Source organism: Periplaneta americana, chromosome 8 (assembly GCF_040183065.1).
Source record: "Periplaneta americana isolate PAMFEO1 chromosome 8, P.americana_PAMFEO1_priV1, whole genome shotgun sequence".
Classification (NCBI taxonomy): Eukaryota; Metazoa; Arthropoda; class Insecta; order Blattodea; family Blattidae; genus Periplaneta; species Periplaneta americana.
Window position 1 is genome coordinate 135381251 of NC_091124.1, and position 17083 is coordinate 135398333.

The following is a 17083-nucleotide window of genomic DNA, read 5'->3' on the forward strand; positions in this document are numbered from 1 at the left end:
CACTTAAATCGGCTACAACTTGCCATTTAACTCCAATATGTCTTAAAAATGTAAAATCTGAAATTTTACGGCCTGGAAAATACGTATGACGAAAAATGAATAGGAACTACAGACAGGAGGAACAAAGGCTTAACAAAATTATATCCTCGTCCTCAATAACTGACAAGAATGATAGATATTTTCATAATGGTATATTATTAACCAGCACAGTATGGGCACAAACTACAGTGTTTCATAGCAATCAATAACCATTATGCAAAAACAAAGGAAACAATGATAATTTCCTTACATAGTTCAAATTTAAGTGCAACTTGTATCATATACCTTGATTTTGTTAATTGTTCTTCATCTGGTACATCCATATTAACAGTCCTGAAAGCAGTTTCTCCAAATGTAGTTGATCCAAGTAGTCGTATCTGTGACAGTCCAATGTTGGAAGAGTCTCTTGGTTTGTAGAGTCTCACAAGAACACTGGTAACTATCTCAGGCTGCGGCAAGCTGAGGCGAACAAATGTGAGTCCACTTGTTGACAGAGGTGGACACACTGGCACAAGCCCAGAACTACTATCCCTCGAGACTTCAACAGCTACAGCTGATGGACATGCTACAAGTAAAAGCAACGGTCTTAATACAATAATAATAATAATAATAATAATAATAATAATAATAATAATAATAATAATAATAATAATAATAATAATAATAAATACAAGGTTCTAAAATTTACTTCCCTTCTAAAGAAAGCCATACTAATTCAACTTCAACAGCTACAGCTGATGGACATGCTACAAGTAAAAGCAACGGTCTTAATACAATAATAATAATAATAATAATAATAATAATAATAATAATAATAATAATAATAAATACAAGGTTCTAAAATTTACTTCCCTTCTAAAGAAAGCCATACTAATTATTTTGCACCCTTAAAAATGCATTACCCTCAGATGAGTTAAAATTGCAAACCTCAGAGCCACTGGCAAGTATGGTAAACAGGATGTAACCTCTTGTGCTTTACTATAGCAGAAAGCAGGATTCGTAAGAATGACTAGTAATGTATGTATAGTATATAAAATGTAGTCACTCAAAATAACAAATTCTACTAGAAAGAAAAGTTATGGAAATGTTGAAATAGGAAAAATTAAAACAAACTGAATTGTCCACAACCATCTTTCACTAGCTCTGTTTTGTTTGCTAATTTCGCTACAGGATACTTTCTCTGCATGTTTCTCTTCATCTCTGTTCTAGTTAGCTGATTAAAGAGAGAGACTGTTTCACTGAAGCACTTATACTTTGTGGCAAAAAGAATGGGCAGCTGACAATTTTTTAACTTCCAGATACATAATTCTGCACATGCCCATCTCGCCAAAGCCATAGTTCACGAGGTAACACATAATTAAACCATTTAAATTTGCTGTATTGTGTATAAGAGCCTGAAATATGTTATAAAACAAATGGAAGATTGATTTTATATAATCAGATCCCTTGAAATTAGAAATAATAAAATTCGCTAATATGTTTTCGCGGGATATCAGCCGAGTTAAGATTTTGGAATGCTCCAAGCTTTCGACTGCTATCTCTGCAGCCATCTTCAGGGAAGTGATGTCCGAACAGAAAGTCGAAAGGTTATATAGATGTGGCTGTCTCAGGTGAAACGGGATTGGTTGGCGGATCGGCCAATCCGGGGCCGGGAATTGTCATCGCTCGTAAGCTCCACCCCTCCCGGGATTACTGCGTGAAGTTTGGCGGGCGGCGAGCCCTGTTCCGCCGGTTGGAATCGGTTGCCGTCCTCGGTCCGTGATCTTCATGACCTTGATTGTAAGAGGGCCTGAGTTGGTCTAAGGCCGGTGTCCATGCCTGACTGAGCTGGAGTCCACTGTCTCTGTTAAAGTTGTTTTTCTCCAGCTTGATCTCTATGGCCTCCTTGATTGTACGATCCCAGTAGTGGCTTGATTTGTTAATGACCTTGGTGTGGTCAAACAGTATTTTATGCTCCTTTTCTATGCTGTGTTGCGCCACTGCAGATTTTTCCGGGAGCTTACGAGCGATGACAATTCCCGGCCCCGGATTGGCCGATCCGCCAACCAATCCCATTTCACCTGAGACAGCCACATCTATATAACCTTTCGACTTTCTGTTCGGACATCACTTCCCTGAAGATGGCTGCAGAGATAGCAGTCGAAAGCTTGGAGCATTCCAAAATCTTAACTCGGCTGATATCCCGCGAAAACATATTAGCGAACCAATGCTGAGAAAGCCTCAAATCATACAATAATAAAATTGATAAATACAAATCATACAAGTGAATATGAATATAATATTATGTCGATTTGGTACTAACAGTTTCAGTAGAGTAGAACATTATGGCATGGGTCTATAGAGCGAGTGAACAGTACTAGTTAAAGATTCGAGTCTTAGACAATTTTCACTTTTAAAATTATAAATTTCCCATCATATGTCTTATACAGATAGAATACAATTATGTCACGGCATATCTTACAATAGGCCTATACACCCAAATAAAAAAAATATCCCCACCCCCAAGCAATACTCCTGTCTGTAAATAAAATGGTCTCGTCATTACTGCTGAAGATGACAAACAGACAACTTCATCAATAAATTGTTGCCATGGTTCGAGGAAATTATTCTACATCGAGGGCAGCCAGAGTGATTGGAGTCCCTTTGTCAACTGCTAAGAGGTGGGCAAACTTTTCCTCTGGAATGGTCAAGTTGCAAATTGTCTAATTCCTGGCCGGCCATGCTCCTCTAATAGAGAAGCGAACGTCATGTTGTTGAGAGAAATTGAAAACTACTCCTTTAGAACTGCCTCTGAACTCAAGATGGCGTCCAACTTTCCCAATTCCCCACACACACCATGAGGAAGGAACATTTGAAGAGAGAGCATGCCCTAGACTGTCTATCATATACTATTCTCCAATAAGAAGAAATGTAATTTTCTCCAATGAGGTAAATGTCTCCAGTAGCAACAATGGCTATGTCCTAGTTTATCATATGAATGGCCACCAATAGGATAGATCAGTGGTTTTCAACCTTTAAAAGAATGTGGCCCAGTAAATTCTCTTTCTATAAGACGAGGGCCTGGTCCCAACAAATTTACTCGTAACTATCATTGCAGTTTGTAAAGTGCATACATTTAACTAACATAAGTATTAATAATTAATTATGGTGTAATCTTAAGACTTGAATACCTAGTACACTATACAAAGTGTGTGACATCTTGACAAATAATTCGTCAATTACTGGATCAATGAAATTTTGTAGCATGTTTCAGTTTCCTGAAGCCAACATCATTTATTAATTTATGCTAATTTTCATTGACATAATATCAACTCTTTCTGGTTGTCAGAAACTTATAAAATTTATAACACTGAGAATTGTATTATTAAATTGATTTTAATGATGCTGATTTGAAAAAGAAATGGTGATGAGAAGAATGATTATACACTACAACTCACCACAGAGGGAAAGCAGCCGGAGAATGACATGTCGGCAAAATACTTATCACACATACACACGTCAATTCTAGACACTATTTCCAACACCAATTAATATTATCAATTTAAAAACGCAGCACCTTAACACAGCAATAATTATATGTTATTGAAAAAGTTAAGCTTAGTGCTCAGTTTATTAAGGTTTTAGCAAGGCATTGTTGTGTGGAAGGTCTTATTTACTAAAATTTTTCGGCTTCGGTGAGTTACGAAGGATATATGATCAAATGTAATTGTTAGATTGTGAAAATGGGAATTGAAGAGCTGATGCACTGTACTGACATCTAATTTACAAGATGATTGATTTGAGTTTGAGTACTATTTTAACTGTTTTCTGCTCCTGAATATAATAATCTAACTGTCTTTTCTCGTAAAGGAATTCACTTTTTCTTTTTGTTCTCTCTCTCTTTGTAGCCCTCTCAGGATTACTAGTGTTTTGTATGTTCTTTGAATATTAAAATGTTTCTTTTGTTTCCTAGCCTCAAAATATTTCCTAGCTGGATGTTTCGGCTCAAGTTAGTAATCAATTGCATCACACAAGAAGTTCAGATACTGCTCAACTAGATCATCGAAGAGGTCATCAGGTGAGTCGGCACTAAATTTTTCTTTATAGTTTTTTCAAATTTTGTTTGAAGCTGGATAAAGAGCTCGCAATGGGAGCTAAGAGGTGTTCTGGTTCGCTAGTGAGTTGATCAGTATTAATACTCCAAAGTCTGTGTAAAGTGTGAGATTGTTTGTGAACGAGACTTTCGTGATGAATATCTGGGTATAGCTATTACTCTTGAATTCAAAAAAAATTTTCTGCAATGATCACGTGAAACTTGGTTTACACTACTCTTTTCACTGAATGTACTTGTAGAAATGTCAGTAACAGAGGCTATTTCTTCATCTGCTTCCATGTACAGAATGGTGAAGTAACCTATACTAAGATTTGTCACTTGAATTTTTGTTGAAAGAATATGATCTAGATGAATAATTTTCTATTCCACAAATAATACCCCTAAGATGATAAATATTATTTTTATTTTTCTCTATTATATTCATATTATTTAATTCTACATGGTAAATACTTTCTTACTGGACTAAAAATTTTCAACATTCTACTCCACAAAGCTTCAAACTGATTTCGCTTCGTTTCTAGATGAAACACAGACTAATGAAATGTGAGAAAAACTAGACGAGTTGAGTTCAGTCTCTCACCAAGGAGTGGCTGACATTTCTGTCTTTCACAAATAAAAATAATGACAAGGCTGCACGTTATTTCGCCCTAACTTCCTTATGTGCTTGTACCCCCTATCTGCTAAGAAACATCCAGTGTCATTGGTTTTCAATATAAACACCTTAAAAATATGTTGAATACATTTGGTTTTCATATCCTAACATATTAAACCTACATTTGTTAAAGTATTACAGTTTAAATAATTATGCTATAAATTGTCGTAATATATTATAAGAAAATTAAAATAACAAAAAAATGGTACATGATAGGAACTTTTTGGCCTTGAATTTGATTTCAGCATGCTAAAAATACCCTAAAAACATTAAAACTTTGGAGGCAGGAATTTCATCGCAGACTAGTGTAATCATCACCATCCTTCCATTATTGGGCCTAGTGGCCTGTTACGGTCTCTTGCCAATGTTTTAAGGGTCTGCCCAAGGATCTCTTGCCCACAGGACAATAATTCAACATTCAAGAGAAAGGCATTCTGTTTACATGTGATTTCCAATTCTGCCTATAATTTTGTAGGTCATTTATGATTTGTTCGATCTGTAGTTTCTTTATAATGTCACAATTTCTTACGTAGTCCATTCTTGTGTATCCTAATGCTGCTGCTGCAGCAGCAGCAGCAGCAGCAGCAGCAGCAGCAGCAGTAATAATAATACATTATAGTCTTAAGATACTTGCTAGCAAGTGATGTGAGATGAGGCTGCAGTTGAACTTCCTTCAGAAGTACAGCACATGGCAGTGTCAGTGTGAGGTCTACCCAAGTTTCATCGGGATAGAAGTGATAGGACCATGCAGGAGTCCGTGCCCGCCGATGAGGGGGTGCAGACTGAATTAAAACATCTGCTGGTTGGGCCGTAGGATTACTCGAACTTATTGTACCTAAACAAGAAATGTATACAGTACAGACATTTTCATTTAACACTGGTATCTCTTTCATTAACCACAAACACGCTACTCAATCAAAGGAATTTCTCATAAGTCTATACTATACTGTTCTGTATGTAAATTTTTCATTAAGGGAGAAAGGGAATGTGAGATTATAGTAATAATTACAATAAATATGTACATCTTGAAAGCACAGCTGCTAATTTCTAATGAGTAATTTTAAATGTTTCCTGTCTGTGAACAACAGTATTTATGTTGTGGTACAGTGTTCAATGTTTATTACTACACTGTCAATTCTATCTTTTTCTGTAGATGTCAAACTTTTAGTTTATGAAAAGGGGCTATGCAATATACATACTGGATATGCACTTTTGCTAATATCATTGCTGTAAATTGTTCTAAATTTTATTTTCACTTCATTTCTGCAATTAATTTGAAATCAATTTAGTTGTTGTCTTTTATTTTTCATTTCTCCCATTCTGTTTCTTGGTTGTGTGCATTTTTTGCAATACTAATACCATATTACACTATAACCTGGCTGAGACAGTAATGTTTTAGTCTGATACAAGAAGAAAGTAAGGTAAACATTGATTGTATAAGTCAGACTCAAAATAGAAAGTTGATCATGCTACAATTTCCACACGTCGTAAGAACTAGGATAATTTTTGTGTTCAGGAAAAACACCATAGTGCCAGATATGTGACATACAAATCTGTAACTAAACCTGTAACAAATTTAAATGTAAGAGGGCATTTGAAGACCTAACATTCTAAATGTGCTAAGTGCCAATTTTCCAAATTTAATTTTATTCGATCTAAGGGAGAAACATCCATATTAGAATATCATACTAAATTGTCTTTGTCGTAGCTCAACTGTAAGTGACTCATTTGTGCTCCAAAAGATGGTGTTGTAAGTATCTGAACATCCATTTTAAAGCATGTTTTTCATCAATATCTCAGAAGTTGCTTTTGACACTCGGCACCATTAGAACATTAGGCCTGCATTTTAGGCTGCCCATGTGGATATTCTACAAAATAATTATCATCATTATTTTCTTCAGAAAAGACAAGAATAACGAAGCTAGAAGAGCTGAAACATGTAAGTGACGAAAAGTTTTCAAATGTAAATATCGAAAACATTGTAAGAATTAGTTATTGAATTTCACAGCAAATTCTAACAAATATGAAGCCTTAATATGAGCACTGAGTTTGTTAAAAAGTACCCCACTGTAGCAGCCAATGAAATATGCACTGAAAAACTCATTTTATTTAAAGTTGTCTTTCTCGAGAATATAGTGACAAGTATACTAGAAGAAATGGAGTTAGTAATTAAAGTAAAAAGATACTTTGTGTGTTTTTTTTTTTTTTTTTTTTTTTTTTTTTTTTTTTTTTTTTTTTTTTTTTTGCATTAGATGAAAGAACTGGTGTAAGATTTTCATCTAGTATGGCTTCTCAGACTTTCCCTGACATCTTATAAACCAAGCAGACAAATTGTTAACAAGCAGAAAATCCGTACATGTGAGCTTGATTAACATTGAATAATATTTTATGTAATTCAATAGAGCTGAACACGTAGGTATTTTCAGTTTCTGTGTTCTTGTGTTACGAATTGTAGTTTAAGAGAAGAGTTTTGTTATTTCTTTTGTTGTTTTCTAATGCCAGGCATTTGACAATAAAGTCATTTGACCTCTTGCACTCCAATATTTTTCAAAGATATTATCATGGACAACCACTGAAGCACAGATTTTGAGGTGTTCCGAATCCATTTCTTGGTTGAGTTGCACAATGGGCAGTTAGGGGACTGATATATTCCAATTCTATGCAGGTGTTTGGCCAAACAATCATGGCCTATTGCCAATCTAAATGAAGCTACAGACGATTTTCGTGGTAAATTGGGAATTAACTGTGGATTTTGATGCAGAGAGTTCCATTTTTTCCCTTGAGATTGTGTTATCAAATTTTGTTTGTTGAAGTCTAAGTATGTAGATTTAATAAATCTTTTCACATAGTAATACGTAGATTTAGTAACAGGTCTATAAGTAGCAGTGCTGCCCTTCTTTGCTAAAGCATCCGCATTCTCGTTTCCCAGGATTCCACAATGGGATGGTATCCATTGGAATACAATTCTTTTATTGAGTGATATTAATTGAGAGAGCATTTTAGTTATTTCTGCTGTTTGAGATGAAGGTGTGTGTATAGAGACGATTGATAGAATAGCTGCTTTGGAGTCTGACAATATAACTGCATTTTTAAATTTATTGATGTGGCATAGAAGATTCCTGAGACTTTCACTTATTGCAATGATTTCTCCATCAAAACTTGTTGCTCCATAAAGTGAGAAGAGATAGCACGTAACACCTGCAGCAGCACCTTTGTTCTCTGGAGATTAAGGATCCGTCAGTGTATAAATGAAGCCAGTTTTGTGGAGGGTACCTAATATTAATTGTCTCTAAAGACAATTGTTTTAGTATTTCAGTGTTTACTTCTGATTTTAGTATTTCAGTGTTTACTTCTGATTTTAGTATTTCTTCTGTTAAATTTAGATTATATTCTATATTTAATAGAGTTAAAGGGTTTGGTTTAATTTTGTAGGTTTTCTTTTAAATTCGGGATATTGATTTTCTGTTTTAATTCTTTGTACAATGGATATGAAACTTTTCTGAGTTTTCAATCTACAGAGAGGACTGTATGAATGCCAATTGTTTCCTGTCAATCTGATAAGTTTTTCATATTGAGTCAGTGCTTTTTCTTCTATTGTCATTTTGATGCTGTTAATATTAGTGAGGAATCTCATAGACTCTATTGGAGTTGTTTTGATTCCACCAGTAATGAGTCTGAGAGCTTGGTTTTGAACATATTCTATGTCGTTTATGAAAGGTGAAGTAATTAAAATTTCTCCGCAGTATGTCAGCACTGGCTGTATAAACATTTTGTATGTAGTGTTCAAAGTATTCCTAGAGCATCCCCATTTCTTTCCTGCTAGTCTTTTTAGAAGGGAGAATCTTTTACGAGCTTTTTCAGAAATGTATTTCAAATGGTTGCTCCATGTTAACTTACTATCGAAAATAACTCCAAGATATTTGGATTCACAAGTCCTAGGAAGGTGTTGGCCATTGTATTGGATATTGAATTCTCTTTCTTTTTTACCAAGTGAAAATATTTGGTAGTTACTTTTGCTTAAATTGAGTGTCATCAAATTTGATGTATTCCATTCATGTAGTTGATTTAGAGCTTTAAGAGCAGAATTTTGAATTTTGTCTCTATGTCTGTAAGATCCGGAAGTCCACAAAACTATATCATCTGCAAATAGTGCTGTTTTCATGTTTGATTCCTCTAATAGGGAGGGTAAGTCATTTATATAAATATTGAATAAAGTTGTGCTGAGGACAGCGCCCTGAGGTAGATCTCGATATGTTTGTCCGTAACTAGAAAGTGAGTTATTGAATTTAGTGACAATGAATCTTTGACTAAGGAATTCTGATATCCATCTGAACATATTGCTGGAGATACCTAATTTCTGGAGGTTTAGTAATAATTTATTCCTCCAAACAGAGTCATATGCTAACTGAAAGTCAATAAATATTGCCAAGGTATCTTCTTTCTTTTGTTTTGACTTTATTAAAATGAGATAAAGTCCTCCTAGGTAAAAAAAAATAAATAAATAAAAATTGTTTATTTAGTAGTCACGGTTTCTTTCAATGAAATATGGACAGAAATTGTGCTTTATTAAAGATATACAAATACATGATATAATGTAACAAGTTTTTCTCGTGAAAAAGAGGGAAACTTACTTCTCTTTTTGGCTTGCTAGTCCCCAGTTCTGTCCCTTATGTCAGAAATGAATAAAATATAGAAAAGATCTTTCAAGCTACATGTGTGGTATTACTGATGCAAAGTACCAAACAGACATGGAAATACTTATTATATCGGGTGCCATTGCATGATGATACTATTATCATAGTCGCAACTCTCACTGGCCACCTGAAATCCAAATCTATCATGCTATGAAAAAGGAGTGCAGGACAGTAAAAAATTTTAATAGCCTCCCTATGGGTATAAAAAATGAAACCCAAAACATAAGATTTTTTAGGGCCAAATTAAAGAAGTACCTAATTTCTCGTACCTTCTATTCTGTAGGTGAATTTATGACATTCAACAATGCTTCATGAATATTTCTATCTTGTATTAAGCATTGATACTAAAACTTTGTGTTGTATTAGTATACTATATTGTAAAACTCTTCTGTATATATTTCAACTAGACTGTGACTATAATTAAGACTTTATAGTACTATTAAGATTTTTTTTTCGTTTAACATGTTCCATATTCTAGTTGTGAAGCAATATACGAATATCATGGGAAATAAATAAATACTATACAATACAATACCAATGATGCAGACAGAGTGTCTTACTGTGCATTTGTTTATAAGGTGGTGCAAGAAAAAAAAGATGGGTGGAGTTTTCTCCATTTCTATGTATTACTCCTTCGTGCCTGGGGCTGCACTATAATTAATATCTTTCAGCACACACAAAGAAACAAGTCATAACATTATGAACATATTACAGTATTAATATGATTTTATTTTATGTTTAATATGCATTTACGAGTTTGGTAATGTTGATACCGTGTAATGTTGTGAACAACTGCGCTTTATTTTTATGTTTACAATTTTTTATTATTATTATTATTATCATTATTATTACCTCACTTGTCTTGCTCTCCTAACACACTGAAGTGAATTTCTTCCCAACTATATCCTTTCTACATTGAGCTATAAGCAGGTAGATGACTCACGTCCAAACAATGGAAGTGCAATTCCTGCCCATAATTCACGTTTCACAGGGTACTGATGACTGTGATTATTGGTTGTTTTTGGAGTTCTCCAGTGAACATGTTCTCTGGTCAAAGCTTTACACCTGGATTTGCATATATGAACAGTGAGAAGGGTACATTCTCATTTTATTGCTGCGCCACCCATAGGGACATTCAAGTCGAAAGTGATGTTAGAAGCTAGGGGAACAGGAAGGACAATGAAGATGTGAAAGATATGTTGGCAAGAAAGGAGTTAATAAATGTAAATATTCAAATATCCTAAATCTAAGAAACCAAGAAGAGGAGTGTAACTGCCTGTAATACAGTCGAATCCCAATTATCCGTCACCCTATTAACCGATTGGCAGATTATCTGACTGCTTTTATTTCAGAAATAATTTACATGAAATACTGTTTTGTACATTATATTAGTACAGCTCTGGCATAAGACGGGAAGTTAAAGGAACAAAGACACCTCCACTCATGTCCTTTTCGCTTACACTGACTTATAAACAAAGGCTCTGTGAATCAGTGGTGGATTTTAGGTGACCAGCAAGAGCTGTAAGTTTGTAAAAGCCTGATACAATCCGTCACTGACATCCTCTCCACTCGTACCATACCAAAACATAACTGTCTCAGTCGGGGAAGGTGGAGTGGGGAGTTAAGGGGTGATCTGGAGTGACTCAATCGAGTTAATAACGCTCAGGTCTGTATTGGTACGTATTTTTTCAAGAGAGCATTATTATAATCCTTTATCGTTACATAGTTCGAACTGCCATACTGTATAACTTTTTTCTTCTTCTAATTGTTATTTTACGACGTTTTATTAACTTGTGAGGTTATTAGCGTCAAAATGAGATGAAGGTGAAAATGTCAGCAAAATGAGTCCAGAGTCCAGCGCTGAAAGTTACCCAGCATTTGCTCTTAATGGGTTGAGGGAAACCCCCAGAATAATCCTCAACCAGGATTTGAACCCAGGCCCACTCGTTTCACAGTCATGCATGCTAACCATTACTCCACTGCGGTGGACCTACTGTATAACTTTTATATAAAATGTCTTCCAGTGCAAATAATTGAATGGTTTAAGAAAGTGAAACTATGGCTCATCTTGCATCAGAGCACGAGATTGGAGTTATAACTGCGATATTTAATAAAAAACAAGGATAAAGAGTATAAAGTATGTAAATCTACAAATGCGACCTTCATTATTCCTAGTTTTCTGTAGACAGCGATTACAAGGAGTTTTCATGCCCCTTAAAACTCCGTTGTTGACAACCAGACTAAAATTAGTGAAGTGATTCACTACTTAGCATCTTAAACACAACACCACAGAGAAAATTACGAAATATTTTATGGTACGGATTATCCGATTTTTTCGATTAAACGTTCAGTCCACCCTCTTCATTAGCACGGATAGAGGTTCTACTGTACTAGTCTTGGGGGGGGGGGGGGAAGAAGGAAAAAGAGAGAGAGAGAAATGAGGGTATAACAATATGTGATGGGTGGCTGTAGTATAAGAAAGTGATGAAAAAGAATACAGATTGAAAGAGAAGTGGGAAAGTGAAAAGATGATAAATATAAGAATAGAGAAGTATGACAACCAGCACTGGTCACCAACCTGGAGAAGCCCACTTCGACTAGCATTGAAAAAGAAGAGGGAGCAGCTGTTGAAATAAACGGTGGCATCAAGTATTCTCCGGTAATTTATTCAATGATGGCGAAAAATATTTCAGAGAAGTAACTTACCCAGTGGTGCAAAGTTCATAAGTCCCTCATATGTCTCGATAGGGTTTGGCATCTTTTTGTTGTTGAGGGAATTGCTGGGTGGAACATGACTAAAATGCTGCATTACTATAGACACTAAACTTGGATGTGCATTTATCAATGCTTGGTTGCTCTTAACCAAATTTTCACATATTACCTGTGAACAAAGAATATTTCAATCTTGATCACTATGTTAAACAAATTCTTCATGCATATTTTATGTAAGTTTCAGGCATTTTTAATTCTCCACTAAAATTGGGTTGGTGCATAAGTTCGTAGCATTTTTGTTTTGCGTGTTGGCACTCCGGCTGCTATGGGTTTATTTATCGATTGTCATTTTTTATTTGAAGTTCAATTGTTGTGCTTGAGTTTATGTACTGAAATTTTCATTTTTGCAGATAGTGAGTGGGGTCATGGACACTAGAAAATGGAGTGTCAAGTGGAGACAGTGGAACATTTCTGACATATTCTTCTTTTTGAGTTCAATAGAGGGGAGAAAGCAGCGGAGATGGCCAGAAACATTTGCGCCATTTATGGGGACAATACTATTGGAGAGAGCATGGCAAGGAAATGGTTTTCACGTTTTAAGAAGGTTCGTTTTGACATTAGTGACACTCCACATTCAGGAAGACATTCAGGGTTTGATGAAGACTGTTTAAACACATTAATTCACAATGGTCCATGTCAGTGTACCCGAGAACTGGCAAATGTGATGAACTGTAACCATTCCACCATCACTGTCGACATTTATTGCCACCAACTGACATGTCTTGCACACACAATCCAAGAAAAACGACCATCAAGATGTTGAAGTGATGCTACTCCACGATAACACCTAACTGCAATCTGTTAACCTGACACAAAACAGTATCCAGGAGTTGGGTTTGGAAGTCAATCCACACCCACCTTATTCACATGATCCTACGTCCTCAGATTTTCACCTTTTCTGCTCTCTATTGAACAACCTTCAAGGAACTTCGTTTCCAGATGAAAATGCACTCTGAACATGGCTTCAAAACCAAGCGATTTCTACAGTCGTGGAATCGAAAACCTAATCCAGTATTGGCAGACTGTTGTAAATAGTGAAGCAGAATATATTGTTGATGATTAACTTCTCTCTTATGTGTATCTGATGTGTTTAATAAAGTTATGAAAAATCACTACGTACGGAATTATGCACCAACCTAATAATATTACTACTCAATGAAAGCATTTTCTATCTCAATAAACTACATAAAAAATTCGATATGTTTGAAGTTTCACTTCACTCATAGCTATTCTCTTATCGAACAATTCAACTTAACATAATAATTTTGTAACTACGAAAAAACAACTCTGAATAGTATGAACACAAAAAAAAAAGACAATAAAAAAAGAAGAGAGGAGAGGAAAGTTGTAGGTTGTAGAGTAACTGATACGAATATAGATATTTAATTCTAATCAAATATCAAATTATATACAGTACAATTTATCACAATATTATGAAACTTAATGCAAAGAAGACTGAGAGCTTCAATTACAGTAATTAGTCAATTTCGAGCATAGACTATCAGTATGTCTTCCATCCACGTGTGCGTGTGTGTTTGTGCGCAAGTGCATGTGGGCATTTTCCATGTCTTTTATTTGTATTTACTTGACCAGACACCACAATAGAGGAAAATTTAAATATAATATTCTGTTGGCCAGTGGTTATAAGCAATATAATGGGTACAAGAACAGCAGAGGTTTACCAACAATCTGCACACAAAAAGTGTTAAAATCAATTGCAATATTATTCGAGCATACAGTATAATGAATGTCACTGAAAGACAAACTATAAAGATAAGTTTTCAACAGGAGATTTTGGGCAGAACTAAAAAAACTGAATATTACAACTATGCTAAATCAGGAACAAGAATTAAAAGCTTAAATTTTTTTATATGTACCCTGACGCCTCCCATTCTGTTGAATTCTTCTAGTGCACTTTCCTTGTCCAATACTCGTAAAATAAACCATAGAAGAGGTTCTGAAAGTTGCATTACACCAACTGCACCCACAGGAGGTTGAGTGTTGCATGCTGTAACAGAATAAAGAAAATCTTTATTTCATGCCTTCAGAAAACCAATATTACAACATAATTAAGAAAAATGATTTCACTTACAATATTAATAAGATGTAAACAGACTGTTCACATTTTCAGTAGAAATGACAGGGAAAAGTAAGGTTTAACATCTGAAAATTTAAGTGTCATTGTATTTAAAAGAAGAGTTTTGCTTTTTCTTTTATTATGTGCTGGGACCTCATAAACGTCACCTACTCTGCTAAGTCCATTATGCCTGAAGTAACTAGTCCCAAAACAACTGAGATAATGAGTCCCAAAACCCTAAACTCTTTTTCTAAATGTTGAATAAAACATTAAATTTAAAAGTATATCAAAATAATAATATTAATTTTTTAATAAAAAAAAGACAAAACAAAAAAGTGAACATACACGGACTCAGATCTAGGACCTCACACTTACTAATCAGAGATGTTAAACATTTTAATTATACAGTGTGTATCAAAAAAGATGGCGCAAACTTACATGGTTGAAAGTACACGACAATAGAAGCAAAAAAGTCCCAGTAAACATGGGTCTGCAAACAAATGTATGGTTACAAGCCGCCACTGACATCATTGTTTGTAACATCACATGGTTTACTCCTTGCACACTAAAAGCGGTCCTATGCTCTTTGTTTACAAAACTGAATATTGCCGAGAGGTGGAGTTGTAATTAAGTCAAACCATAGATGGATACAGTACACAGTCTCAGAAAGGTATCAGTCACACCACTTGTCTGAGGAGTGCCAACTGTGCTGTACTGTAGTTACAATGGAACCTTACAGTAACAAAGAGTATGCAGATATGCATTTCATGTATGATAGGGCTAACAGCAATGCACGGGAGGTTGCACACTTGTACCAAGAAACATATTCTGATTGAAGACAGCCCGAAAGACGCACATTTACAAGGGTCCATCAGTGTCTCAGAGAAAATGGATAATAAATTCTAAATTTCAATTTAATTTATAGTAACTAGAACGATATTTACAATGAAGTCAGTTGTGGCTTATAAGTTTTCTGTAAAAAAAAAAAAAAGTGAACTTAGTGTGGATTAAAAAAAAAAACATCACATTTGTGAAACAAGATGGTATTAACGTCAACAATTGCAGAAACTACTATATTTATCTTTACCTATATAGTAACCATTTGTAGATTATGTTTCCATATTGATTTGAAGGTCCATTATTCCATATGTGATGTTTACTGTTAAAGTCACCAACTATGATAAACTTGGAATCAGAAGGGATCAATTGTTCTATATCATCCATTACTAGGTTCAGGCCTGGAGGTATATATACATTGACAAGTGAAAATGAAATGTTATTTTGAAGTAATAATTTTGTCCTAATGTATTCAATTTGGCCTTTAAATTGTTGTTTAGATTCAATTACATGAACAGAGTTGTGGATCATGGTAACAACACCTCCATCCTCTCTATCTTCACGAAACAGATTAAAAATTTTGTAGTCAGCAAATTTGTAAAATTTTAAAATATCATCAATCTGAAAAGATTCTTGTATCCGTATTATAGAAGACTTTTTGTCTTGAACTTCTTGCTTTAATAAATTCATTTTGTTTCTTAAAGACCTAGAGTTCCATTGTAAAATTTTTAGAGTGTCTATCTTTTTCGTTAATGTTGCCTTTTTGTTTTAATTCTCGGTCTTTAAATGTATTACCCAATGAGACATGGAATTTATTCTTTTATGCTCTACCATGCCGAAATGTAGTAATTATACACCTGGTAGCAGCCCTTTGATGGACCTCATTAAAGTACACCTATTCATTAAAGTTCAGGTGTTCCACCAATCAGAAAACACCATTGTAGCAATATGAAAGCGCAAGTATCGATTATTCTCGGATATGCAATCGAAAGACAACTAGCGAAATGTCACGGAGGCTGGAAATCCAATACTGTTGCAGAAGGTTTTGTTCTGTTACTATAATAATTAGCGTTAATTGTAAATAATATTCAAATAAATTCAATTTGTCATCTCGTTTTCCAATGTCTAAATCAATTTCAAGGTTATATCAAGATTAATGTTTATTTTACTCTCTAGATTATATCAAGGTCAATGACATTTGTTTCTCGGAAAAAATCAATACTTTCGCGTCTGCGCACATCTCACAATTTACGAGATATTGCACAAGGTCAGTTCCGCTCCCCAGTCAGATAGGAATAACATGAACACTTATGAATAATTTCAAGTTAGAAATATGGTCGAGCATAAAAAGTCGTATGAAACTTGCCTATAATGGTAATTAAGACGCTCATATGAAAATTATGAAACTCGCTTGCGCTCATTTCATAAACATACTCGCGTCTTAATTACTACCATTACAGGCTCGTTGCATAATGTACTATTTAGCCTCATTTTTTATATTACAGAGAATGGATTTTGCTTCTGCACTGGACTGACACCATACTTCAATCCTTTTGGTATTATATTTGCCTCTTTGCCTCTTCTATACTGTCCATCCACAAAAAAAAAAAAAAAAAAAAAAAAAAAAATTAAAATCATCAGTACCAGTTGCAGAAGACACAGCCCTGCAGTATACATTGACTACACTCCAACTCTGGCTACTAGCAACAGGGATCTATAACGAACACCGATCAAAATACCCCTCATTTCTCGTGAAAAGCAACTGAATAGACTACAGTGGACTGTAGTGGACTTTATGTTGTCAGCAAACAGCTGGATACATTAAGAAGATTGATTTACCTATATAGCACACTCAGAAATACTGGTATTACCTGTAGAAGAGATATTGATTAAGCCCAATTCAACTAAAATTATGTTCA

At 34.7% G+C, this 17083-nt stretch overlaps 1 protein-coding gene across 5 annotated transcripts in view; it reads right to left on the bottom strand.

The window, feature by feature from the left end:
• Bruce (BIR repeat containing ubiquitin-conjugating enzyme) overlaps nt 1-17083 on the bottom strand; it is a 571194-nt gene that overhangs the window by 159887 nt on the left and 394224 nt on the right. For all 5 annotated transcript variants that reach the window (XM_069833681.1, XM_069833684.1, XM_069833683.1 and 2 more), the window contains 4 exons: nt 14128-14258; nt 12185-12359; nt 5419-5619; nt 325-604 (listed from right to left, as the gene is read on the bottom strand). In XM_069833681.1, coding sequence (XP_069689782.1) covers nt 325-604; nt 5419-5619; nt 12185-12359; nt 14128-14258 — 787 coding nt within the window. The remainder of the gene's footprint in view (nt 1-324; nt 605-5418; nt 5620-12184; nt 12360-14127; nt 14259-17083) is intronic.